Below are 27,639 nucleotides of genomic sequence, written 5' to 3'. Positions count from 1 at the left end.
ATGTTTGCGTACTAATAATTATTTAAAAATTGGCAAATATTTAACCGACTCAAAATATCTGGGCGCATTGAAGCGTGGAACAACTGCTTCAAATACGTTCACAACTGAAGGGTAAATTTATGAACTACCTCGACTTGACACAACGCAGCATGAACAGCCCGAAGGCAAACAAGCGAAAACGCAAATCTTTCTTCCTTAAGTTACTTCAGGTTTGAATATGGTGAGGTACGCCCAGATTGCTTGCTTGGACACCTCTTTCTCACTCTCTACTGGTCTCCCCTGCAGCAAGCAATGGACTGTCCCACTCCTTGAAGCAGGTAAGCAGGTAGGCCACTTCCCACGATGGAGTTTCAGAAAGTCTAGCCGAACTAATGGACAGGTGGCTTTCCCCTCCTCTGAAACTCTCTCGATGTCAGCGTCCCACGTGCGTCTAGACTACATGCGACAACAGTGTCCGTACGAAACGCGGCTTCAGCGCTGGTAGCAAAGTGACCCATTGAATGCTTTGTTGAATTTTTCAGTTTTTAATTGTGGAAAAGTAATGTTGTGAGTTACCTCTTCTGTGGATGTAAATTGTGCTTATGTGTTTGGAAGAACTATTCCGAGATGTCTGCAGATTTGTTAAGTTATGGAAGCACTTGATAGTTCCTAGGTAAGTAGTCAAAGTTTTTGCTAGGTGTATTTGAAGGTCAAAGGACATCCAGGGCTAGAAAACACTGAGAGACAGGTCGTATTTAAAAAGAACGCGAAGTTTTCTTTTTTAAATACGAAAACTGTGAGGTAAACGGTGTCTGTTTTAATATACAGAGTGTATTTGTTCAGTAGTATATTGTAGGAAATGTTTAAAGTTGTTGAAAATCTCCTGTTTCGGGTTCAGTCTATTCCGTTGTCGGTATTTCTAATATAGTGGGTCAACAGTTGATTTCTACTGTTGTTTGGTCAAAACGTAGTTTCAGCCAGCTTCTGATAGTTTAATACTATTAGAATCATTTTACAAGACGATCATATGTATTATATAATTGGCCAAAATATTAGAAATCCTATCTGATGGAACCAGATAGGATTTCTAATATTATATGTGTTGATAACCTAAGTCGTTGCAGCTTCATGGTTTTAACAAACGCCTAGATGGTATTTAGTGTGATAATGTGAGACATCGTAGAAATCGAATTGGTCAGTGAACATCCCCTCCCCTTTGAAAAATTCAATCCCTATGAATATTCTTGACAGTGCCTAAATCAGATATTATCTCAGACAGCAGTCGGCTGCACCTCCATATATGCCATTCCGTATAACAGTCTTGAGATTTGGGGACTATGGTTGATGAAATAAATACAAATATAACTTACAAGTGTATTTTCTAGGCCCAACCAGAGCTATATGTTCGTAAAAATAAAATTACTCACTTAGCTATTAAAACATAAATGATTTCAAAATTTATCTTTGAACAGTTTAGCATGCGTGTTTATAATCAACCGACAAGTGTGTTCTTTGCACACTTCCGGTAACGTAATTTCCCGTTGTGTATTCCCCCGATTATGTACGTAAATTACCGCAGACGCCCATTTAAAAATCAGTCATAAGCGGGTGTCTAATTGGTACCCACACCTACGGTGGAGTTCTAGAAGAAATATGTTAATATTACTCCTCCATACTGTGTGGTCGACTCGCTTGGTAGAACAAACAATGGATCTGGTATTATCTAGACGTTGTTTAATGCCTCGACACGTACAAATGGTGGGAAAGCGAAATCAGGTCAGAGGTGATAGTTATGTTCCTACATGAAGTTGTCGTTTATGCCTTTCGCTGTTAAAATCAGAAAAGTGCTTGTCATGGGTGTCACTCTGAGTGTCGGCTATCAGCTTTTAAGATATCACTCAAGAGCTTGCTACCTACAGAAAATCAAGTTGTCATCGCCAAGTATTTTACAGCGTAAAGAATCATTTTTAAATTGATCTTGAGAAAATGCCATTCTACTTTTAATCTAAAGGACAATAAACGTATTCTTTAATAGAATAATTAAATAAATTATTATCAAGGTTTATTTAAAAACATTGATTATTTTTTTAATTTGTGGACATTGCCTCAAGTTTTGTATGACGTCACTAAATGAAAGATAACGTCCGTTTCACAACTCACGTGAAACAACAGCCGATTATGAAAGCAGACGAAGAAGCAGACGACGAAAAATAAATGGAATATTTGGACACAGAAATTTTTTTGTAAAATATGCTTAATTTGATTTTTAATGTTTTATTTATATTAAAATTTTAATATTTTAATAAATCTATGGCTTATAATTATGTTTTACTCAACCCGTGTAGAATTACTGAATATAGACGATAAATATTCTGCTATCTTATAAAGTAAAAAGGAATCGGCGTTTTTGCTTATTTTTTATTTATTATTTTTTTTCCAGAAGAGAGTATCTATATACAAACTTGGATCAAAAAAAAAAAGCACTCCTACGCACTGTTGTGATTTTTTTGAAGTACAACTACATAGCACAACTTGGAATTATCCAAAAGAAACTAAACAACCTACAAAATCAGTTAATGATGTTACATTTGTAAAAATTCAGGGTGAATCTTGTAGATTTGACGTTGCTGAATTCAAATATGGCAGCCATATATCTGTAGCATCCTCAAGTTTTAAGGGAGAAGGGATGAAAGTCAAAAACTGTCTAGTAAAAAAGATTTAATATACTTTAAGAAAATGTTACGTGCAGTACTAAATATTGAGCAATGCGTCTGTTAACCTTATTCTATTTACAAAAATGTTTCTGATAACAAAACACTTGTTTATTGTTATTTTTTATTTTCCCCAATCTTTACTAACTTATTATAACAGTAATTATAGGCCACTTTCAGGAAGCAGTTTAAGCCCTAGGTCATCATCATCAGCCATTTTCAACCCACTGCAGTATGAAGGCCTCTCCAGCAACCAGTTCCTTCTGTTTTGTGCAATGGCCATCCATTTACTACTCACAAACTCATGAATTTCGTCTATTCATCTCCGCCGTTGTCTTCCAGGTTTTCTTCTAACTCCTCTTGGGTACCATTCTGTTATTTTCTTAGTCCATCTGTTATCATGTGTTCGAGCTATGTGTCCTGTCCAAGTCCATTTCAATTCTTTTGTTTTGATAAGAATGCCCTCTACTTAAGTTTGCTGCCTAATCCATGTGTTTCTCTTCTTATCTAACAGTCTGATTCCCAATATAATTTGTTCCATTCTTCGCTGTGTAGTTCTCAGCTTCTCTTCCATTCTTTTGGTGACTGCCCAAGTTTCACTTCCATAAGTCATGGTGGGGAGTATACATTGATTCATTATTTTACGTTTCAGACAAATTGAGATATTGCTCCTCAGTATGTGACTATATTTCCTGAATGCTATCCATCCAAAATTTATTCTTCTCTTGACTTCCAGCCAGCCATTTATCATTATTATAGCTCTCAGATAAGTATATGACTCCACCTTTTCAATTACTGCTCCTTCAATCATTATGTCCCTTTCTGTGGCATACTTGTTCATCGTTACTTTTGTTTTAGCCATGCTCATCTTTAGTCCAAAATCCCTAGATAGGATAAAGTGTTATTTTAAAATGGTAGTCTGACCTCTGGCCAAAACTATTAGCCGCAATTTCTATTTATCTATACTCCCACCTCCGTTTAAAACCTGATGGGACTATTGCATCCTCGGACAATTATAAGGCCGATTTTTAGCATCCTATGTTTCTTCTATCTCTTTCATCGACGATTTTGATAAACTAACTCCTGTTATACCAAAAACATCCACTCAGTGCGCCCCTTGGTCTTCGAACAGAAGGATGTTAAAATTCTGAACAACCTTGATGCTAAGAAAGCTCCACTACGTCTCAAAATCTGTTCTCCCGAGCTTGCTCCTCTTCTGTGTTTCCTTTTTAAACTTTCTTATTTCTAGTGTTTTTCTTTCTTCATAGAAATTTTCTCGTGTCCAGCCGGTTCCTAAAAAGGGTGGCAAATTCCTCCTTCCAGATATTGACCATTGCACTTACCTCTATTCTTTCCAAACAAGTGGCGAGCTCTATCAATCGCCAGCTCCTAAACTATCTCCAAACCTTCCATCTGATCAATGATCGTCAATATGGAATCCACCAGTATCGATCCGCTGGTGATATATTGGCTTATGTTATTAATCTTTGGACAAATTCGATGGAAAAATTTGAAACATCCTTAACTCCTGGCCATTTCGCCTTGATGAGTATTATTATTCTTAATACTTGTACCCTACTTAGCAGCAATAAAGATTATTTATTTCATCATGCAACTGGCACACTATGGGCATAGATGCCGATGTGCCTAAAAAAAAAAAAAAAAACCCAAGCAAACAATCATGAAACTGAAGCACTTTCTCGTGACATTTCTAAAAAATTTGTTTGTGTTCAGCATAGAGATCTAAATCAGCTTCCATCTTATGGTTTACCAACCATGTTTTGTAATTGGTCATCCAGTTCTCTCTCTGACCGCTCACTCGAGTGATGTTAGATGGCTTTCTATCTTCTAACTTTTCCACTATTGCTGGTGTTCCACAAAGTTCAGTTCTTTCTCCACTCTTTTCCTCTCGTATATTAATTGACCTTCTTCCGCTCATTAGAAAGCCTATCCATAGTTTACCGATGATAGCACATTGCATTCCACCTTCTAAATAAATTTAAAATTTTCTGTTTATTCTCCGGCACGACAACCAAGTCAGTAGAGTTTACAATAAATCGTCAATACAAATATTTATCGTATTTAGTAGTCACGGGCTTGAACCCCGGTCGACTCAAGGAACGCGTGCTATGCACTCTCGCTCCTGACCACTGGGCTACGTTGAGAAACCTTGCCCTATACAAACAACTTCAACTCTTCAATATCCACCACTGATTCCTTAAATGCTGATCTACGAGTAATTCTCCAGTGTTGTAAAGATAACTTATCTTATATCTCGCAAAAAGGATTCTTCTGCTCCTATGCTTATCTTCGACAACGCTCAGATTTCTAGAGAAGATCACATCTCCCTATTACGGATTATCCTGACTTCCAGTTTGTCTTGGCATCACAAATATTTCTTCCTCTACATCTAAAAAAAACAAACCTGTTTTATTTTTCGCTCTCGGCATTACTTTTCTTCTAAACAACTTCTCAATCAACTGAACCATTTCTCAATCTTCTCAAATCCGCCTCATCATGGAACATTGTTTCCGAATCTGGGAGTGGTGTCCCCAAAACCTCAAATTTCTTGACTCTGTTCTAAAGGGGGCAGTCAGGTTATTAATGAACCATCTTTTACAAAGTCTCTCCACTTTCTGTCCCAAAGTTTCTGCTGAGTACCTTTTTCTATAGATACTGCATCTGTAGTTCTACTACTCTTTTTCCAAACCTAATCCGAACACATGTGTGAAACAATCAAAATCCATTCGTGTGCGATACCAAACTCACAGAACCAACTTTTTTTCTGCATCAGTTGTAGCAGGGTTTTAAGAGTATCAGCGACTAAGGCCATCTTTCTCCGTATGTACTGTCTGCAAATTGCGTGTGTTCTGAAGCCGTTTTTCTGTACGAAAATCCGAATTTCCGGGAGAAAAAACCATGCTACCCTCGCCTGAGACCGAATAACTCAGCCAAGTTGTGGAAAAAGCCCATAAAAATTCCTCCCATCATCGACGGAACTCGAACTCAGGTCTTTTATTAGTTAATATTAAAAAACCAACTTAATATTAGCTGCCAGTTAGTTGACTGATTTGAATTATAGAAGTTCCAACGAGGGGACATCACTTAACGTTTCTTCACTTAAGATACATTTAATGGACTTTGTTTTTTATGTCAGTTGACTGATTCGGATTATAGAAGTTCGGATAATCGACGCCCACATAGCCATTGCATCGTCTGTTTTCGTGGAATATTTATATTATTTAGTGAAGGTATGTTCATTACACCTCTTTTAAGATTAAGAGGGCTCGAAGAATTATTACTATTATTATATACTATTTTATGAACATGCAGTTTTTCTCCTATTATGAGTTTTTCTCCTATTAGTGCTGCCAGGGAAGGACGTATTTCTGTTGTCACTCCACGGGGGAAAATAAAAATTAAAGAGAAAAAAAATCGGGTCGTTCTTCTTGCCTAGCAAACTACCTGCTAATGGTACACGTGCGCCTCACTACAGGTTTCGCATTTACCAGCGGGCACAACTTGTGTATGCCATCTGCTCCAGTGTGCTTTAAGATCCACGTGCATCGCGAATGGCTTGACCCGAGGCATTGTTTGTAGTTTCCTCTACTTCTTATTATGAACATGCTTTCCAGATAACTTCAAATGTATCGATGGTTTATAGCAAGCAGAGAAAAATTATTTGTACACCACTGTAAGTAATTTTTCAGTTCCCAGCTATTTCGATGATACTTTCTTCCACAGATACAGCTGATTCCCGCTTAAAAAAATTTCAATATGTTTTAATTATCAGAAAAAATATCGCGTTCTGTGTACCACGACCAGAGGAAATCAAGATAATTATCAAACAATCAGTTCATCCACTTCGAAGATTGCTCCAAGACACTGGCTGCCTGAGGTATAACACCTCACAATGCAAATACATTATGCCTCCAGGTGGCGTCAGTGTCTCAATGGGCCCCAAAATCCAAAACCTGTTTAATTATCTAACATGGCTTGTGTACAGTTAGGGTTACAATGAAAAATTTATTTCTTAAATTTTTTTTAAGAAATAAAAATTCCGTTTATTTCTATATCCTTTGGATATAGAGATTAACGTTTCGTTGTTGAAACTCATAAACCCTTCCTAAGAGTAAGGTACAAAAAAAAAAAAAAAAACATTCCAAAAGTTGAAAAATTTAGATGAATACCAAAGCCTTGAAATAGGAAGTTCAAACTCATCATTTTGGACCTTCATCTATCACGAAGAAACCCATCACAAAGGAACAAACGGGAAGGATCATGTTAATAAAATACTTTTACAATTTTGGGGTATAAGGCATAAGCCCATAATACAAAATTTCAAATTCTTAACATGTCAGATATTAATGCCACTCAGCCTTCCACCTAATGAAAGAAACAATTGCCTCATCCAGTGGCTAAAATTACCGTCCCTTCCTCGAGGAGGCTGGCAACTATTAACTAGTGTCCGCCCATAAACGTGCTCTCCTAAACACCTTATTAATGAACTCCAGAAACAGAGCAAACCAATCCTTATTTAAGAAAATTTTATACAAATTTTCCTCCTGGAGATCCAGAGTGCTCCTCTATAATTACATTCATAGGTCTACATAGTTGTCACATTGGAGAACGATGTGCGAGCCAGTCTCCGCAGCACCGCATGTACACAACCCAGACTGGACCAAATTGAACTGACGAAGTCTGAACATTAGGCCATGTCCAGTCAACAGGAAGCAAGCCCACAAGCCGAACTGCAACCAAGGTCTTACCCTTTCGTTGAAAGTAGTAACAGAAGGTAGAAACACAAAGGTTTGCCTGCCTTTCTCCGATTCATCCCACCTCCTCTGCCACACAGCTATTATTTCTTCATTGATTCTGCTCATTTCTGCCATAAATTGCAGCAGACTAGGGACAGCCCCGTCCCCTCGGCACGACCTGATATCCAAAATCTCAACAGAAACGCCTCTCTTACACCAGTACTTCAATCCAGCCTGAACTACAAGTAGATCAGCTGGAAGCTTACCAGATATTACCTGCACCACATCAGTTGATACTGTTCTGCAGACTCGAGTGAGGCTTAGAAGAGAAAAACTCTGTGCCGCCAACAAATGTTTTTTGATCAAACTATTCTGTGTTCTCTCATATTGAGCTCCAGCGGCATACGTCACGATGGGTGCAAGTACACACTCATAAAGCAATCTCAGGGATTTTTTCCCTTCAACCCCCATCGGACTCTCACCACCCACCGAAGCCTGCCATACAAAGTTTTTATCTTTTGCTTTAAATATTTCATGTTCCAAAAAAGGTCAGCTTCTTCCCCAAGCACACACCCAAGTACTTTACACTCTTAACATTCCTCAGAGAGTAAAGTACAGTGCAGCCATTATCAACTCACTGCAGGATGGAAACCTCCTCAACAATTCATGCTGAGGGAAATGGACCATAATCTGCAACGCTGGTCCAGTGCGGGTTGGCAGATCGACCGTATTCAGCAGTCAGGGGCTTGAACCCCGGTCTACTCAAAGAGCGTGTGCTACTGCACTCCTGCTCCTGCCCACTCAGCTATGGAGGCCGTCTCCTCAGAGAGACGCCTCCGTATCTTACAACTGAAGGCCTCGTCAATCTCAACTGCCCCTTTAATAACATGGTTACTGTCTTATTAAAAGACATTTGCAGTTTATGGACAGAAGACCATTTTAACAAGTCCTCAAATATCTTACTAGCTTTAATTTCCTAGTCTTTCCTGGAATGTCCATAAACTATAAGGACTATATCATCGCCGTATGCTCCGACGTCGGAATCACCCACATTGAACTTCAAAAACTCATCCAACACAACTGACCACATATAAGGTCCAAGCACAGACCCCTGAGGACACCCTCTTTCAACCTCGTGCACCACCTCCACCAAACTTGATCTCATAACCACTCTCCAGTCAGAAAAATAACTTCTCAAGATCTTAAACAGGTTTCCAGGAACACAAGCAGCTCTAACCCCGCGGAGGATACTTTCGCACCACAGGGTGTCGAACGCTCCCTTTAAAGTCTACAAAGAGTCCTAGTGCATATTGCCTCTGATAAGATTCTACCAACTGTTTAACTTTACATATAGCATCTTCAGTAGATCTTCCCTTTTTATATCCATACTGAAATTCAGAAGCCAGTCGTAATTGTTGATATCTACTCATAAATCGAAAAGTAATTAATCTCTCCAAGACTTTGCCTAAAATAGGCAACAATGCTATAGGACGGTATGAAGTAGGCCTGTCCGTGGGCTTCTCTGGTCCTTTGAGAATTATTCTCAGAATGGCCTTCCAAACATTGGGAAAAATTCCCTATGCCAAACTCACATTATAGAGATCAAGCAACATCCGGGGATGCTGTGCATGAAATCTTTTACCACTTGTGTCTCCAGGAAATCCATTCCTGGAGCTCTACCATTTTTGACTTGGTTTATAGCCTCTTTTAATTCTAATAGAATAAAAGGCTCCTCCAAACCTTCAGGATTATATGCCAAATTCCAATCCACAATTTGTCTCTGCTCCTGTGTGTGGAATTCAGGCCTGTCTGCCGGCAATAAATCTCGCAGAATACATCTCACAGATTGCTCCCAAGTGACTGTGACTGAGGACATCCCCAAACCAGTGTCATTCCTTACAGTATACATTACATTTACCACCTTATCCTTATCTGTTATTAATCTATAAACAGATCTCCACGGATCTAAATTACCTTAAATATTTTCAAATTTTTCCATGCCAAGTCTTTCTGAGTTCTTATTTCATAATGAAAGTTTCTTCTTTCTAACAAATACCTTTCTTTAGCTTGATCACAATCCAAATGTTGCCTTCTCAAACGCTGAAACTTCTTAAATCTTCCTACTCGATTCTTCATATTAGTCAAGGTACTGTCTTCTGACAATAATTTTTCCTCACAGTTGATACAACACAAGCACTATGTAGAACAGAAGTCAAACTTTCAGCAAAACTATTCGAATGAGACCTATTTACACTATTTAAATTTCAACAACATATTTATCAAAATTGTTCCAATTTATCCTTCTCATACAGAATCTATTTGTTTCTAACCATTCTCTCCTTCGCCCCAAAACAGCATATGCAAATGTAATGCACCTCTGATCACTAGTTGTAAGGCCATCATGCACTTTCCAATTTTCTATATTCCTTTTAACACTGACTCAGGAGTTACTGTAATATCTATATAGGATTCTCCATAAGCTAAAGAATATGTGGCCATCTGCGCAGGATCATTTGCTACACTCCACCCAGAGGCAGAGAGAAAATCCTCTAGAAGTACTCCTCTGTCATCGGAGCTCCCTCCGCCCCATAGAGTCGAGCTAGCATTCGAATCCATCGCTACCACGATAGGCTTTGATCCAATCCAAGAACTCTTACAATTTTTTTCTAAATATTCCGCATAGGGCTCCATAAAATCTTTGAATTTGCAGTTGTGAAGTCATTTGTCAGACTGGTCAGGTATACCTGACCAGTCTGACAAATGACTTCACAACAGACTCCATATTGAAATGATAACTCTGTTATCATAGTTACGACCAAACCCATATTCCTCACTACTATGGCCACATATGGTTCTTCTCCACTTTGTAACACTGGGTAACTTCCTGGATAACCTCTTCCTTTTCCCAAAAAGGAATACGATTCCTGCAACAAAAGAACATCAATGGACATTTCTTCAACTAATCTTACCAGTTGTGGAGGCACGGCCTTTTATCTCTGAGCATTAAAGTGGATGTCCATTGCAGAACGACCAACACACCTTGGTCGTTCTGCAATGATCGGACAATTTTTAAAAGAATGTCCAGCCACCGAACAGTGGCCACAATGCACATCACTTCAACAATACTAAGTTATATGGCCAATAGCCATACACTTAAAGCATTGGGTAACGGTAATAATGTCACGCACCCGATGTCAGGACCAATTTACATATATCCGATTACATTTTATTAAGATATCTCTAATAAGACATGGCACTTCAATTATTACTTTAGACCTATTGATTGCAACAACGTGGACGCACACACCAACTTCAGGTCTAGTCCAACCATAGTCCTTTTAAATTCTTTATCCACAATTGTTCTTTAAAAATCTCTTTGGTTACATCCTGAGGAATATCGTACACCAATAACTTAGGCTTCAATCTCCATGGTCTGTTTTCAACCCCAATTCCTTTATCTTTGGACACTTTTTAACCATTTCTACATCAGAATCCTTTTGAACTTCCATAATCACTTTTTTTTTTATTCCTGATTGTTCTTATTCCTTTCACTCGTGTTAGTAAGAGCAGGTCTAACTATTTCCAATAAGTCTTTCTTAACGTCTTCGCTGCTGAGATGTTTTTCATTGCTAGTCGAAACTACTATCACTTTTGGCTTTGTTTCCTTTATTTTACTACCTTTATCCACTACAATCTCTGTATAAGTTTTCTATTCCCTTTTCTTCCCTTTCTTCTTCACCTCCGAATACAAAACATGATTCTCTATTTGTAAATTCATTATAAATAATTCCACTTCATCTCACAGCGTTAAAACAGTGGTACTCACCACAGAAGAGACAGAGTTCTTTTCGTCTAACAATACATTTCTTAATTTCTTTCTTTCTTCTTTCAATTGTGTTAAACCCATCATTTCCAAAACGTCAGAACTCTCCTCAACTCTTTTCCTTTTTACTGTTACACCTTCATTTTCCTTCCCTTTACCATTTTTCACTGATTTCCTTCTAGATGTTGATGCTACACTGCTTTGGCTCAATATTTCTTGACTATCCACACCTTGTTTTTGTTTTGTTCTCGAGGCTCTCTTCTTCCTTTTCTTCTCACTTTTATTGCTGTCTTGAACCACTTGTCCTTGTGAAACTGCTATTTCACAAGTCTCCAGATTTTTTTTCTGGAGTAGAGGAAAAGTAATCCTCTCCCAAGTTTTAAACAAAAATTTCAAAACGCAACTCCTTCTCCCCTCTACACTCCTTTGCTCAATTTATCCAGGTAAGCGGTTTCCCCCCTCACCTTCCCGCCCTGGATCACTTGAAAGTATGAGCAGCGAACGCTGTTTCCAGCCCCCTACAGAAAGAAAAGAACGGCACTTTGTGATTGCACTCGTCAATGACAAAATTACACTTTTCTCAAGCTTTGCAAGAACACTAGATTCACTTTGTCCCAGCGACGCTCCCGGGGCGGGTAGGCGGGTCAATCACCAAAAAAGAATGTTCAAGAGTCAAACTAGTATACAATCCTACTCTTATAGATTTAAATTATTCTAAATCGGGAATAAACGCCTTGTTTATCTACGCCAGCGCTAGAGCATAACACAATCTAATAGGAAATATATTTCCTATTGCAGCCATTTATAGAGGTTTTAGTCATGGTTGGTGGGCTACAAGTTACGGCCCTGTTTCCTCAACTGTTTATGGCTTCTGTGGATATTTCAATACCAGCACTCAGGATAAATTTTATTCGAACAAGGTTTGTCATATCTTCCTTCGAATGATCGTTTATTATTTTAGAAATTACATTTGGAATGAATAACAGTTCGGTTTATGCTAAAAATACCGTATTTACTCATGTAAACATTATTTTTAAGGTTATTTCGCGGTCTGTAAACAATAATGAAAAGACTTAAAATGTTGTAAATGTGATGTAACCAGTATTTTTAATTAAACGAGCGCTGGAAAACAGCTGTTTTCCAGTTCCCAGAGTTCTGTCGTCTGCAACAGGCAGCGGTAAATCATCTTGCAAAGAATTTTACAGACGAATTAGAAAAGAAATACGAGAATTACCCTTTTAAAAAGTAGCTGAAAAAAAATGCGAGTAATTTGAAATGAAAGGAGGTACTATATATGTAACTAAAAACACTGATTTATTTTCATCGTCTGCTTAATAACATGACGTTATCTTTTGGTTCCTTAAAACCTTATACCATAAGATAACGTGACGTTATCTTTTGGTTCCCTCAAATCTTATCAAGCGTTTCCAGTAAAATAAGCGATAATGCAACTTATATGTGAGGAAACAAAATTTTCACTTTTTTTTTTTTTTTTTTTTTTTTACTAACCATGTGAGGAAATAAAAATTGCACGTCCTTTTTTTTTTTTCACTATCCATGCGGGGAAATAAAACTGCATGGCTATTTTATTTTCACAATTCATGTGGGGATATAAAAATTGCACATAATCTTTTTACTATTAACTGGATGACGAATACTCGAGTAAATACGGTAAATACAGAAAAAAGTTCTCTATGCAGGATTAAGCCTTGCATCCGTCAATACGATAGAAACTCGGGCGCAAATGTATATTTTAAACTGGGGGCTCCGCTCCTACTCACTTTGCTCGCCAACTCCCACGCATGCTTTTTTTTACGTAATATGTACAAGTATGACTGGATAAGTCAAATCGTTTCTACTTAAAAAGACACACCTTTCAAAACGAACTGATCGATATCTAATCAGGAAATGACCTATGTAATTATTTACCTGTTTACATAGGTCACTTAGGAAAAAGCCTTCTAAAAATACAGATCTTGGGTACCACTCAATACTTCGACTAAAAGTCAGGAAGAATGCAGTGATTGGCAGGTGCCACTCACCGTTTAGCTCCGCCCCTTTCCTCCTAGGTTGACATGCCTAGAGTGTTTTTATCCCCCCCCCACTTGCCGCTATTTTAAAATCAGGAACTCGTTTTCCGATTTTAAAACACGGGATGGGAGATAAACACCCTGTCTAAGCTAAGCACCCCCTCCTCAACGGCATAAAACAATCGGAAACAAAACGCATTCACAATAACCACTCAATCACAGAACTCGACCGTACAATCACTTCGTTCTACGACCACGCCCACTGCGCCCATATAAGTGGTACCCAAATAATAGATTTGAGCCAAAGGCCTTTTGCTTCGGGTTCCATAATGCATGAGGAATATTGTTGCATCTAAAAGAGCAGGTCTAAAATATTTAACTGATATATTTACAAACTGTACAAATATTTAAAATATTTACAAAATACTAAACTATTTACAAATACACAATATTCATTAATATAACATCAAATGTTAGACAGTGAAGCACGTGAATGAGGTTGGTGAACATTATGGAGGCAGTTGTCAATAATTAATTGCATATGTAGTGACGTAATTGCTTCGCCCTCTTCTCTCATTGCCTCGAATAAATATCACTAGGAGGAATACTTTTTTAATGTATAAAGAGGTAGTCGCCATTCTATTGAATTACCTCCGCGATCTCTGGTTTTTTTTTTAATATGACTTTACTTCTGCAGATACAAATGACCCTGTGGGCTGCAATATGTATAGATATCTATGAAAGATACCGTAGACCATTATTTAAACATTTTTTGGTTATCAATATTGAAGTTAATAACTAGCAAATAAAAAAAAATCTTTAACTTGTTTGATTTTTAAACGTGTTCACTTTGTACCCCTGGGAGTTACGATGAAGATTTGGCTACAAATACCATATAATAAAACATAACTGTACATCTATCAATAGAAACTGTTTGTATTAAATTTACAAATTAATTGCGCGTGAAGACAGATAGATAAGTAAATAATGTAGTAATGTCAGTAACCTCAACACTCTGGAATGTGCGGTATTTTCACTTCCTTGTTTTGGTTTTAGAGATTATCAACAAGCACTGTCTTGCAGCGATTAAAAGAGGAGGGAATGTACAAAATGTCACCGCTGTGGTACTGCAGGTTGCATAGCCTCAACCCAGGTATTTTAGTGATTTTTTGCTTTAAGCATTTAGGCCTATTTATTTGGTCGAAGTGCGTGTTGCTCCTAACGACTTCGTATTATTTTAATATCCTGCGTGTAAATAATAATTTAAATGGATAGCGTGTTATTTACATTGACATTTATTGTAAACTGTCGCTGTACTTCAGTAGTACCACTATTTTCATAAAACTTTTTTTTTTTTTTTTTTCTCATACAAAACACACGCTGCTCAGTAGTATTTAACAATTTTGTTTAAGGAATTGTCCGCTAGAGGACACCGTGGAGCAATAATAAAAATCATCTAGCACATTTCAATATAAAAAAAAATAGTTTTAAGAAAAAGAAGATAAATTTAATCTTTATGACGTGATTGGAAATAATGATTAAAGTGGTAGTGGAATTAATTTTTGAAACGAATAGGGAACGTAGGACGGGCTTCTCAAGAGGTTTCGGTAGACATCTTTTATGTATTTAGTAGTGTTGATAAGTTTGAAATTGTTGGTTGAAGAGTACAACAGTGTCAAAAGGAAAGGAAACATTTTATAGATATCGACAAAAATAACGAATCACGAATCTTATTTGACTCTTAAAAAATTGGAAGAATTCTTGAACTTCTTTTTTAGAAGTTCAAGAATTTTAGAAGTTATTTTTGAACTTTTTAGAAGTTAAAGAATAACGGAAATTCCAAGTATGAAGAATATGAGAGTATCGCACTAATTTTCTGTTTATCCGTATGTCTCATTGTTTGTGTGTTTCTCTCTATCTTTAATACTAACTTCTCTCTCTCCTTTCTGTTCTGTTCTCTCTCTTATGCCGCCTGTTTTCATCATTTTGTTATCTGTTTGTCTCTCTCCTCTTTTCTATCTTCCTGCTCATTCTCTTTCTTTTCTCTTAATCCCTTCCTCTTTCTTTTCTCTTAATCCCTTCCTCTTTCTTTTCTCTTAATCCCCTCCTCTTTCTTTTCTCTTAATCCCCTCCTCTTTCTTTTCTCTTTATCCTGTTCTCTCTCTCTCTCCTTTCTTTTTTCTCCCTCCTTTCTTTCTTTTCTCTCCCTCCCTCTGTCTGTTTCGGTCTCTCCTTTTTTTTTTCTCTCTCTCTCTCTCTCTCTCTCTCCTTTCTTTCTTTTCTCTCTTTCCTTTTCTTTCTTTTCTCTCTCTCCTTTCTATTTTTTCTGTCTATTCTGTTCTCTCTGTTTTCTATTCTCACTCTCTCTTATGCCGCCTGTTTTCATCATTCTGTCATCTTTCTGTTATCTGTTTGTGTCTCTCCTCTTTTCTGTCCTCAGGGGCGGATTAAGGTCGGTTGAGGCCCCGGGCGCTGAAGAAAATATTGGGCCCCTTAAAAAAAAAAGAGAGAGACAGGGAAAATAAAAATAAATACATGTTAACCATTTTTTCAAATAAATAAAAAATATTATGTACTATTAATGTTTTATTTCCAATAAAATTTTAATATAATATATGTATAATATAATTAATAATAGCATAATAATAATCACAAAGTTTTGAACTAATATGTTCAACTAATTTGTTGGGGGTGGTGCGTGGGCCCTTCAGAAGTCGGGGCCCAGGGCGCGCCCGCCGTTAAATCCGCCTCTGTCTGTCCTCCTGTTCATTCTCTTTCTTTTCTCTTTATCCTGTTCTCTCTCTCTCCTTTTTTCTCTTTCTCCTTTCTTTTCTCTCCCTCCCTCTGTCCGTTTCGGTCTCTCCTTGTCAACCACACTCCTTTTCTTTCTCTTCTCTCTCTCTCTCTTTCTTTCTTTCTTTCTTTCTTTCTTTCTTTCTTTCTTTCTTTCTCTTCTCTCTTTCTTTCTCTTCTCTCTTTCTTTCTCTTCTCTCTTTCTTTCTCTTCTCTTCTCTTTCTTTCTCTTCTCTTCTCTCTCTCCTTTCTTTCTCTTCTCTCTCTCCTTTCTTTCTTTTCTCTCTCTCTCTGTCTGTTCGTTTCGGTCTCTCCTTGTCAACCGCGTGAGTTTGTTTCCACGTATCCATGACAAAGTGCCATCAAATGTATACTTCCTATTCCTTTGTGTGAGTTGATGGCTTTCATCCTGTCGTAATTCGTTGTCAATTTCATTGAAACGCTTCGTCAAGCTCAAGGACAGGGTTCACAAACCTTTCTAACCTTATTTCGTTCCCCCTCTACAGGAAACTAACCAACGGTTATGTTTTTGACCTTGGAAATACGTGAGCTGTGGACAGAGAATGAGTAACAATGTCCAGCGTAAGTTGATTGTGTATTGGGACGTGTTTAGCCACGTAATCCCTTCTGCTGATCCCTCGAGATGTGCTGGAGAATAGACAGAACTGAGAAATAACCCTCTCCTCTCCTCTCCCACATACAAAATAGTACGCTGTTCCAAATAATCTCCGCCACAAACGAAAGATTGTTGGAACGCGAATGGTGAAACGAAGAAGCTTGTCTACATTGGACAAGAATCCTGCAGATTATATTTAATAATATGCAAAAGTATTTATTAAAACGCTCAAATTTGGGGCCGTTAGCCTCAATACAAAACCAAAGTCCTTTTACCACATTTTGGCAATATTTAGAAGGGGCTCCCCTCCACACCACAAACTTCTAGGACGGCCTCTTGCATCACACCTTAATAGGTTGCCTGACCGGTTTTACCCAACCCCTTTTCAGCTTCCCCAGTCCGACTTTTCTAAGGTTTATGAACAATAAATTGCAGGGCATCACAACGTGATTCCTTTCTGCAAGTAACGTTGAGTTTTATCACCTTGACATAGTCGTATACAGTGCCCTGCCAAAATATTTGAATGTCTCTCATATATTGCGAGCGATATGTACCCAATCAGGAATAAGTTTAAAAGTGTCACTCAATATCACAAGTAGAATGAATAGGGGCATTTTTTTTAATTTTTTAACGCACAACTGTATATACATTCTCAAGATACATATTAATCAATTTATATACAGATTTTATATACATACTCTTATATATGATGTAGTCTTTCTGTACATTTGCTTGTGTGTCCTGCTATGAAGGGTGGCTCCTAGACATAAGCCCATCTCCACCTATTACTCCTGTAAAAGCTCAGAACCTCTGCAAAACAGGCCTGAAAAGAGTTATGTCAGGCCATTTCGCCACCAGGGACTAACCAACACCTGGATCAACCATTCTGTGTGTGTGTGTTGTAATGCACAAATCCCGCACCTACCGGAAGTAGTGGTATACTGGGAGGTGCCAGCAATCCCGCCCCCAAGGCTGCCCAAACTTGGAGGCCATCGAAAAAAAATAAAAATAATAAAATAATAATAAAAAATTCCAACTAGGAACAATGTATACGTGTGGAAACAAAAGCAACATTATACAATTATTTTACATGTAAATAGCAAATACATACATACAGACATTAATTTAAAAATAACACTTAGAAAAAATTAACATTAACACTTAGATTAACATTATATCCACTTAGTCCATCCAGCCTGCATTTGGGTATCCAGGACCGGAAGATCAACCGGCACTGCAACCAGAAACATCCTATAAAGATGACAGTACACGAATCATTCTGTCGTCAAATGTCCACTTCCCTTAATTGGTATCCTGCAATGGATTTCTTAACTCCTGTCTTCTTTTAAAAACTTTGGCCGAGAATTCCTGAAGCAAAGCAAAGATGTCCCACCTCTGAACCAAGAGAGGTAAATTATTCTCCGTGAGGTTTTGTAACCTATTTAGTAATTCCTGCCTGTCTGAAATATACAGTCCGCATTCAAGGATGACATGTCTCCAAGATTCAACCTCACAGCACGAACAGTAGGGATCAGGTTCTAATCCTCTTTCAAATAGTTTGGCCCTTAAGCCATGTCCAGTGATTAAGTAACTCGTGGTCATGGTGGGAGCAAACCAAGAAGACACCCTCCTGTCCATTGCAAAGCTTACGGCCGGAATGAACCCTCTTGTAATGGTTCCATACTCACTCAAATCACAACGTTGCTGCCAGCAATTCACAAGCTCACCCCAAATTCTATGTTTTTCCTCCTTTATGTTGTTATTTGTATTAGAGATGATATTCAGTATTTGTAACGCCCTTCCCTTCTTTAAGTTATATACAATACCTCGGAAAATAATGTGTAAATCCAAGGGGATAGTACCTGCAATAACCTGTAAGGCATTTGTCGACACTGTCCTAGGAGCGCGTATAACTGTAAGCAGCATTGTACGTTGCAGGGACAGAAGCTTGGCTTTAGTTGTAACCTTGGTAGCAGCCGCAAACCAAATACCAGCACCATAAATTACAATGGGAAGAAATATCGTCTTGTAGTACAATACCAGAGTTTTTTTGGATAAACCCCATTCCTTTCAGGAAATTCTAACAACTGCAGATTTTTTCATTGATTTTAGTGACATGTATATGAAACCTGAGACTAAAGTTAAACCCAAATACTTGGTGTTCTGTACATATGGAATTTGAGTACCATATAGGGTTACTCAAATTCCATTCGAAGTGGTGTTTAAACACCATGAAATTGGTCTTGGTGACATAAATCTGTAGTTTATTTAAACCCGCCCATGCCACTAAATTATTCAAAACTGACTGAATTTTTTGTTCGAGAATTTGCCTTGATCCTCCCTGCATTGCCACCACCACCAGGTCATCTGCATATGCAACTTTGATGAGCTCATCACTATCCTTCGTGAGCCACTGGTCTAGCACTGCATTCCAGAAGAGAGGTCCCAAGAGTGAACCCTGAGGGCATCCTCTTGAAACGGTAGTCGTGTATGATAAATGCTTTGCACATATTCTAATTTGTCGGTCCTTAAAGTAAGATCTAAGGACTTTGAACAGGTAGTCATCACACTTTACCAGTTGCAGTGACCTGAGGCTGCTCATTCTACTAGTTGAACTCTGGCAGAATTTCTTCAACTCCTCCACCTAAAGTCTCATACTAATGCGGGATTCAAACGCCGGCCTTTTCAACCCTGGTTTTAGTGGAGCCCCTCACTTTGTACTTTTCAGTACTCTGTATTGTGTTATTATATGGATGTAACACTTTTACATTCATACAAAAGTACTGGAAAGTACGATGGATGTACTATGTATTATTAGGATATAGAACTCGAGGTTTCTGGAGAAAAAAACATTTAAAACAAGGTGTGAAAGAAACTATTGAAAGTTTCTTTCACACCTTGAAAACATCTCAGAAGAAATAAAAATATAAAAAAGGAAGAAAAAGTGAGAGAAAAGAAGAAAGAGAAAATAGAAAAAAGGAAATAAAGAAAACGGAAACAAAAGATTAGAAAAACAGGAAGAGAAAGGAAGAAAAGATGAAAAAAATAAAGAGAAAGAAAGAAAATTAGAAAAAAGGAGGGAGGGAAAGATAGAATATAAAAAGCATGGACATAGAGAGAGAGAGAGAGAGAGAGAGAGAGAGAGAGAGAGAGAGAGAGAGAGAGAGAGAGAGAGAGAGAGAAATAAAGTAGCAAACCGAAGAGAGAAAGAAAAGGGAAAAAAATTGGAAGACAAAAAAAAAAAGGAAAATTGAAAGTAGAAAATGCTGTGAGAAAGAAAAGAGAAAAAACAGGAATGTGGAAAGAAAGAAAAGAGAGAGCAGGGAGAGGAAGAAAGAAAATGAATAGCGGAAAACAGAGAAGAAAAAAGAAAAATAATAGACACAAGCAAAAAGAAGAAAAAACTTAGAAGAAAAATGAGAAAGAGAGAGAAATGAGAACTTGTTCATTGGCTTAGAATCATATGAGGTTGTAAAATGATGATTATTATTAGTAGGCCAACTGCTCCTTTGTTATGGAAGATTATATTTATTCCCCTTTATTCCCTTTTATATTTCCCACCTTTGAAAGATTGTTTTCCTTGCCAAGTATCGCTCAACTACTTTGGACTCGAGACACGCCACTCCCCCCCCCCCGCGTCTCCATTTAACCCCACCAGTGCACAGAGCATTATTTTCAATTATTACCACTACATCCCTATCCACTCTTTCCTTGACTACACAGTGATTCTTAAGGGACTTCCACTCATTGGGGACCCAGGTTCCAACATCTTGTTTTTTTGTTTACTTGTGTTAATCGAATTCCTTCTTCGAGAAATGGGTCCAACTTGACCCATTAAGTACGTAGGCCCTAATACTTCGCTGTCCCCCCACCCCGGGTCTAAAATGTCCTCCCAGCACAAAGCCCTTTGGATCCATAAACGAACCGCACGATTATCCTGGAGACATCATATCTGCAGAATTGGTTGTCTATAATGGAGTAGTTCTTTTGAAAATAAAAGAATAAATCGATGTGAGTCTCCAATGAAGCCCCCCTCGCCGTTTAAGAGGACGCTCGATACAAATTGTCCCCCTTAAACAGCCTCATTTGGCACGCTGAACCAGGAAGAAAGTGATTAAAATCACCGAAGTTAATCTGTTTGGAGCGAAGCCACCCCTCCGTCTAATCCGCGCAATAAGTAGAAGATAAAGCACGTGAAATTCAAGGGACGTTCAGTTGCCAGCGGATGTACCTACCACGGGTAGGGAATCTTGGGTAATCTTCTGTAGTGTCCTTGACCACCCTTTCACTGTTTACTTTGCTGTCTAGTGTAGATGGAAAGTGGAAAAGAGCGTAATACTGACTAATGAGTCTCTAACAGGTTGCTTTCTTTCCTTTTCATACACAGATCTCATAATCCTACACGAGGATCCTAAGAGCAGTCAGCCAGAAGCGCCATCTATCGACCAAGAAATGCCTCATGCAACGGATAACGATGCTGTCATACTAAAGGTTGTAAGTATGCCTAAGGTTAATATAGATTTCACGCTTTGCCAGCGGTTGTCATGGCAACGGAAGCATCCACTTTCGTGTAAGGGCGTTAACGCGCTGAAATTTACTCGATTCTACACGCTACCGAAGAAAAATGGACGGACTCCGTTGCCATAGCAACTTATTTTATAAATTTTCGAAATTCATAAGACACCTCGGAGCCATAAATTATTTTTATAATAGGCTAAGGACCAGCAAGCGTCCCAAGAGGATGTATTGGCCAAGATTAATGGCCCCAGACGAAAACATATATTCTCATTGTGTGTGCGTTGGTCTAAATGAAAATTAATAGTTACCACCAAAGAAAAAAGGAAATGGTCCCTCTAGGAGTAGTCGGTCTCTGACCTACTTACGCTTTTTAATAGACTTCCTCTAAATAACGTAAAGCCTACAAGATGGATTCCCGTTCTTAACTTTAAGATAAACAGCCATCTACTTTCTCTTCAACCGCGTTGCGAATAATTTCCATCGTTTTTCCTCCATTCATATACAGGGTGTCCCAAAAAAATATAATACGTGCTTTTATAAATCCAATGTGTACATTTAATAATTTGGAGGGAGATGGTAGATAAGTGTACCCAAAAGTAATGGTTTGGATCACGTGGTTTCACTAGTGGAGATATTCAAAATTGCTCACCGTTATTATCCAGGCACTGTTGATATTTGTGAGCAACAGAGCGATAACCTCGTACTCAGATTCCTGCCGGGGTGGCAGTGGAGGAAATCGCAATTTCATGCTTGAGCTCTTGACGTATAACTGGTTCCAGTCACGCAATCCATGACATCAAGAAAAAAATAATAATGTGTTTTTATGGGATTTTCATTAAGATTAATTAAATGTACGTAAAATCGGAGATCGTAAGATCGAGGTTGCCAAAACATTCTTCCCCTATAAACAGTCTCTCCAGTCCTCATTACAACTTAGCAACCACTAAGAGATCCATAGATCTTCACATATTCAGAGATGCAGTCGAATTAAAAACGTTCCGGGATTCGCCCCGGTATTTTTTTAAAGCGACCAGGACTCACCATGCTTATCTTTGTATAAGTGACGCGCGTAGATCTGTTACTGAATTCTCTTTTTCAGTTGGTTAAGGTCTCCTTGACAATCAATTCCTCAATGTATTAGTTAGTACAGACTAATCTTATTTTGTTCACGCCCTTTGCCACGAGTTGCCTCGACATTGTACTACTATAAATAAAAAGCACTGCTCCAGTGGAGAAGTGTATTTTGCTGTTTATTTAAAATGTATGCCATTTCACCATACGCGATTTCCTACGTTAATTAAAGCGATCTCATTTATGAGCCTGTTGCTCTATAGTTACATTGTTACACAACCCCCCCCCCCCGTTGATTTAGTGTCTGTACAGACATGCGTAGACGTTAACAGTACAACAATCAATGGTTTACCAATGCAATGACAGTATTTTGCGCAGAACCTAATAACATTCTGTGAATTTCGGATGTCGCTAACTTTTGCGTATCAGTGTAAACAACGAAAGCTGCACGCGTAGACTGTATTCACATACCATACTTCACCTTGAGATGGTTCTGTCTACGAGCGCCGCCTCGGTGTGAACAGCAGAACTAACCTCAAGTTTCTGCGCATGCTCAGAAAAAAACGAACAAGAATGAAAATCCCATTGTAGGACACCTACAAACATTTTGTGTACCGTTAGAAATTATAAGTTTCGTCTGCCTAAAATTTAAAAAAAAATGCAGTTAACAGCAGACGATTTTTACTTTACGTTCGCAAGTTCCGTTTTGCTACACGAATGGTCCATTCCTCACACACTAACCGCGGTCACCAGGGCAACCAAAGCGTGCAGAAGACTGCTTCCAACTCATTGTGTCACTTCATACATCATAACACGATTTTAGAAGGCGTGCTTTTGCGCGCGTTCCAATACAACCGCAGTGCTCTGGCCAACCGACACACTGTGTTTCGGCTATCGAAGTGCTATTACCAGCGATATCGCTTAGTGGGTGTCCGTCCCACACATGATTTTTTTTTTTATCACTAAAACTCCTCTCCCTCTCATCAGAACCACCTATACATGCCTGAGATGTGTTCCAAACAAGGCCCTATCTTTTATTGACTGTGTTACGTTTATGTTGGCAATGCGACGAACGCTATCTGGGTCATAGGAGTTTGGTGATGCTCCAGAGCTGCCGTGATGTGTACACCATGCGGAAGGAGAAGATGCGAGGCGTGGGATGCTGCTGCTATTACAATGGATAAAAAATATAGAAAATGAAAAATTGAATGTTTGCTCTACTTTTCAACGTACTGCATTTAATGGACAGAATGAATAGCCAGTATTTTTTGCCTCCAGAGAGAGACTGCGACTTAAGTCAGCCAGATAATATACAGGTAAACGTGCCGATTGCTTTTAATTTATTTTAATTTTTAAATATTTTTATTGGGAGTGTTAAACATTTTGTAAGAAATGAAAGACGAATTGTCTGTCTCTACGTTTGGTTTCTTATAAAACATTCTATTTTCCTGTAACTTTCATTTAATTTTCATGTAAATTTCGCTCGTTGTTATGGAGATTAACTTCACGTGCAGCAATTGACAATGTTTGATAATTTCGTTGACTTTACGTGCAGCGATTGACATGTTTGATAATTTTAACTTCACGTGCAGCAATTGACAGATTTTTGATAATTTTGTTAACTTCACGTGCAGCAATTGACAACGTTTGATAATTTCGTTGACTTCACGTGCAGCAATTGACAACGTTTGATAATTTTTTTGACTTCACGTGCAACAATTGACAAGTTTTTGATATTTTGTTAACTTCTCGTGCAGAAATGAACAAAACTGCTCAGCATTTTGATTTAACGATAACAATGTTTTGAAAAAATACAAATATGATAAATAAATTGTAATAAATGCATTTATATCCAAAAATCTGCTGTTGTTCAGAAGAGGGTTGAGAAGACGCATGTTGAATATTTGGAACTTATCATCCAGTTATCGACTTCGTGAGGTGTTTACCAAACAAAGATGTTGATCACGGAATCAACGTAATCGGGTAATTGAGTTATTGGCACTCATTATGTGATAATTTTCTTTCGATCTCTTTAGCTGATTACCTTAGTGAGTAGATGACCGCCCCACCAGAAAATTCATTAGTTTGAATACAGGTTTTCAATTTTTATTTTATTTTAAATATTTTATTAAAAATATTTCATAATAACCCAGCTTAGAGGTTATAAGTTTTTTTTTTTTTTTTTTTATGTAAATTTGATGCAGAAATCATAGCCACAAAATCAAAATAAATGAAAAATATTAAGAATGACAGTAGTAGCTGGAATGACATTTTGTCATATGATTATCGTATAGTTAGAGTAATTAAGGTAAAACGTTTTGTCAGTTTTGTTTAATTAAAAATCGTAATTTTGATGAAAGCATTCAAACGTGTTTTGATACGTAAAATGATACATATTTACTTTCATTATTACATCAATTGTTACATCACTGCGTTGAAATTTCCTTTAATTCGGATCAATTTTTATCAATTTAATTATTTAACCAAATTGTGTCGAAAGATTTTTTTTAATTAGGATCAAAATTTTGGCAATTTTTGATTAAGTTCTGTCAACTTATAATTTAGTGATTTAATGAAGATATTTTTTTATCAAACTGCACTCAACATTTCAGAGTGTGTCAAATACTATTGGGAGAATGCAGTTTGACCAGTGCGCATGTCACTTCAACTTTTGTGATCATATTTCATATCATGGAAGTTAAGTGTCCTAAAACAGCATATAGTTATTATGCAAATACAGTGCTTAACTATTTTGCAAGTTCAAGTGAGTCTCTGTGCCTTGTTGAAGACAACTATGACACCATAAAAACATGACAAATCCATCAAAAGGCCACCTTTAGCTTGGTCAATTAGGCAAAAATGTATTGCACAATGTTCAATTGCTTCCGGACCTCAGCTACATGAATAACCCCGTTGTATTTGCTAATGATGTAATTGGCTATAAAGACGGGAGGCGGTGGCCTTTAAAGAATACCTGCGTTGTCTACGAAAGATCAAGGTCAAAAGTCGAAGTTAGCGTTGACGTCAACCTGCGCAAACAATACAAGAGACACGTCCCTTACGATGACAAATTTTATAACAGGAAGGCTTAGGACTCTTGATAACAACCAACCACCCTCGAAATATTGCAGTTTCCTTTCAATACTATCAAAGTACACACTGTAATTGCGACTTCCTCCTTCTGTAATCTAAAACATCCATTTCAGATAGCTTTGTTTATTGCTCTGCTGATATTTCGCCAAGATGGCGCTGTCTGTACACCATCTTACCAAAAGTTATGGGACACTTGTAGTGTCGTCCCACCTTTGGACGTAATAACTGCTTAAACGCTTCGTGAAAGGCTTGCTAATTTCTGATAGAAAGCTGGAGGCACTGAGCTTCCTTCCCCTAATTCTGCGTTTCAATGTTCATATGGGTTAAGGTCATTGCAGTATTACAATGGTATCCTCTTCAAGCCACTCGTTGACAACACACTCAGGTGGTAAGCATTTCCCATACTCAGACATGTCCATCAGACTGGGAAGAGCATGTAGCATGAATCATTGCTCTACAGGACCAGGTTCGGTGTGCCTTGCACCCTGCCAATCGACAGTGCATTTATTTTTGTCATCAAAGGCTTGATGGCTGCAGGTCTTCCGTCAAAAATTATGTAAAGCTGCTCCTGAACTTTAGTTCAACTCCACCATAGGACACTGCGATGATACAGAATTCTGTAAATCGGCCAGATATGAGTTTCTTGTTCTGTTTGGTGTGTCTTGTATTTAGTTGTTTCTGACCTCTCTACTACTAGGAAGCAGCGATCATCTGGGAAGATGCTTTCCAGTACCCGTCCACACCACAAAGAAACGGGCCACAACTGCACGTACTATCCTACCAAGTAGATAGGACTAAGAAGATCCTGCACCTACAGGACAGCAAAGGTTAAACCTGTGAGCGCTACCAGTCTCTTATCCCCGGGAGCCCAGACCAAAGGTACCACTAATCCTGCATTAAAGGGCTAGCAAGATCCCCCTCCTCAAAGGGGCCAGCAGAAAAAAATATAAAAAATAAATAGATAAAGAATATTAATAAATAATTCAGGTATCATTGTATGAGGTGGAATTAAGGAAGTCAAGAATGTAGTACTCGAATTTTGGGAGTACAACGTGTACAGAAGGATAGACAGGATAGGAAGGAAGGAGGAGTTATGCTATTACTTAAGAAATACATAAAATCCAAGGAAGTACAGCCAGTCGATATGGTTGGACAGTGCAGTGTCGAGTCAGTTTGGTGTGACATAAACACTGGGAAAGCAAAATTGAGAGTAAGAGTGTGTTATAGGCCTAATGACGCTGATGAGTATAATAAAAAACTGTACAGGGAAATAAAATGGGCCAGTAAATCAGAGAGTCTTATAATGGAGGATTTTAATTTCCCAGAGACTGACTGGAATTTGTGGGTTGGTCACTCACACATTAGCAAGGCTTTTGTAGATTTATTGGATGATTGTTTTTAAGAATCTGAAGATAAGGAAACCACTAAGTGGTAGTGATCACAATGTGCTGAAGTGGGATTTACTCAAGAGGCAACTACCATCAGGGGTAAAGGGAAGGGAAGGGGGTTTTGCTTTCGTAAAGGCGACTACAGAGGTCTGAGACAGTATTTAAATTCTATACGGTGGGTCCAACTGTTGATGTTGTCAACAGCAAATTCAAAATGCGAAGCATTCAAAGAATTAATCTTGGAAGCTACTAGGCTTTTCATACCAAATAAGAAATATTGTTCGAGGTTTAGGCCTAAATGGATGTCAGATGAACTAATTAGACATGTGACAGAGAAGGAAAATGCATGGGATACATATAAATTAATGGGTGACATGGAAGCCTATGATAGATATAAGCTGGTCTGTAACCAAGTCACAAAGGAGGTTAGGCAGGCAAAGGCAGATTACGAGAAATATTTGGCAAAGGATACAAAGAAAAACAGAAAAGATTTCTTTACCTATGTAAACTCTAGAAGAAAAGGGATGAATCAGATTGGTCCACTGGATATTGATGGTTCAACTGTTGATGATCCTGCTCAGGTGGCTAACAAACTAAATGAGTATTTTGCATCTACATTCACCCATGAGGAGTTATTCAGGGAGGGAAATGCCAGAGGTGAGTTAAACTCTGGCAGTGACTAGAAGATTTTGTAATAACAGAGATCAAAGTGGAGAAGAAATTGTTGAAGATAAACATAAGAAAGGCACCTGGGGTGGATGGGATCTATCCAGTTATATTAAAGGAAGTAAGCAAACCCTTAGCAATAATTATGACAGTTTCCTTGTACCCATGGCTTGAGATGTGCAAATGTGACCCCA

The 27,639-nt window shown here is 38.1% G+C and overlaps 1 protein-coding gene across 3 annotated transcripts in view; it reads left to right on the top strand.

Moving 5' to 3' along the window:
• Nucleotides 1-532: 532 nt before the first annotated feature.
• Nucleotides 533-27,639, top strand: part of LOC150084991 (protein PALS1-like) — a 262,078-nt gene continuing 234,971 nt past the window's right edge. For 2 of the 3 annotated variants that reach the window (XM_090375692.1, XM_090375691.1), the window contains exon 1: nucleotides 23,461-23,614. In XM_090375692.1, the coding sequence (XP_090231818.1) occupies nucleotides 23,507-23,614 (108 nt within the window). In that variant the 5' untranslated portion in view covers nucleotides 23,461-23,506. Of the gene's footprint in view, nucleotides 653-21,096; nucleotides 21,204-23,460; nucleotides 23,615-27,639 lie in introns of those variants that run through there. The other variant, XM_090375693.1, reaches the window with a different exon arrangement.

This window comes from Mastigoproctus giganteus, chromosome 6, assembly GCF_048544385.1.
Source record: "Mastigoproctus giganteus isolate SK-2022 chromosome 6, ASM4854438v1, whole genome shotgun sequence".
Classification (NCBI taxonomy): Eukaryota; Metazoa; Arthropoda; class Arachnida; order Uropygi; family Thelyphonidae; genus Mastigoproctus; species Mastigoproctus giganteus.
Note: the sequence above shows the minus strand (reverse complement) of the source record. Positions and strands in the feature narration are given on the sequence as shown.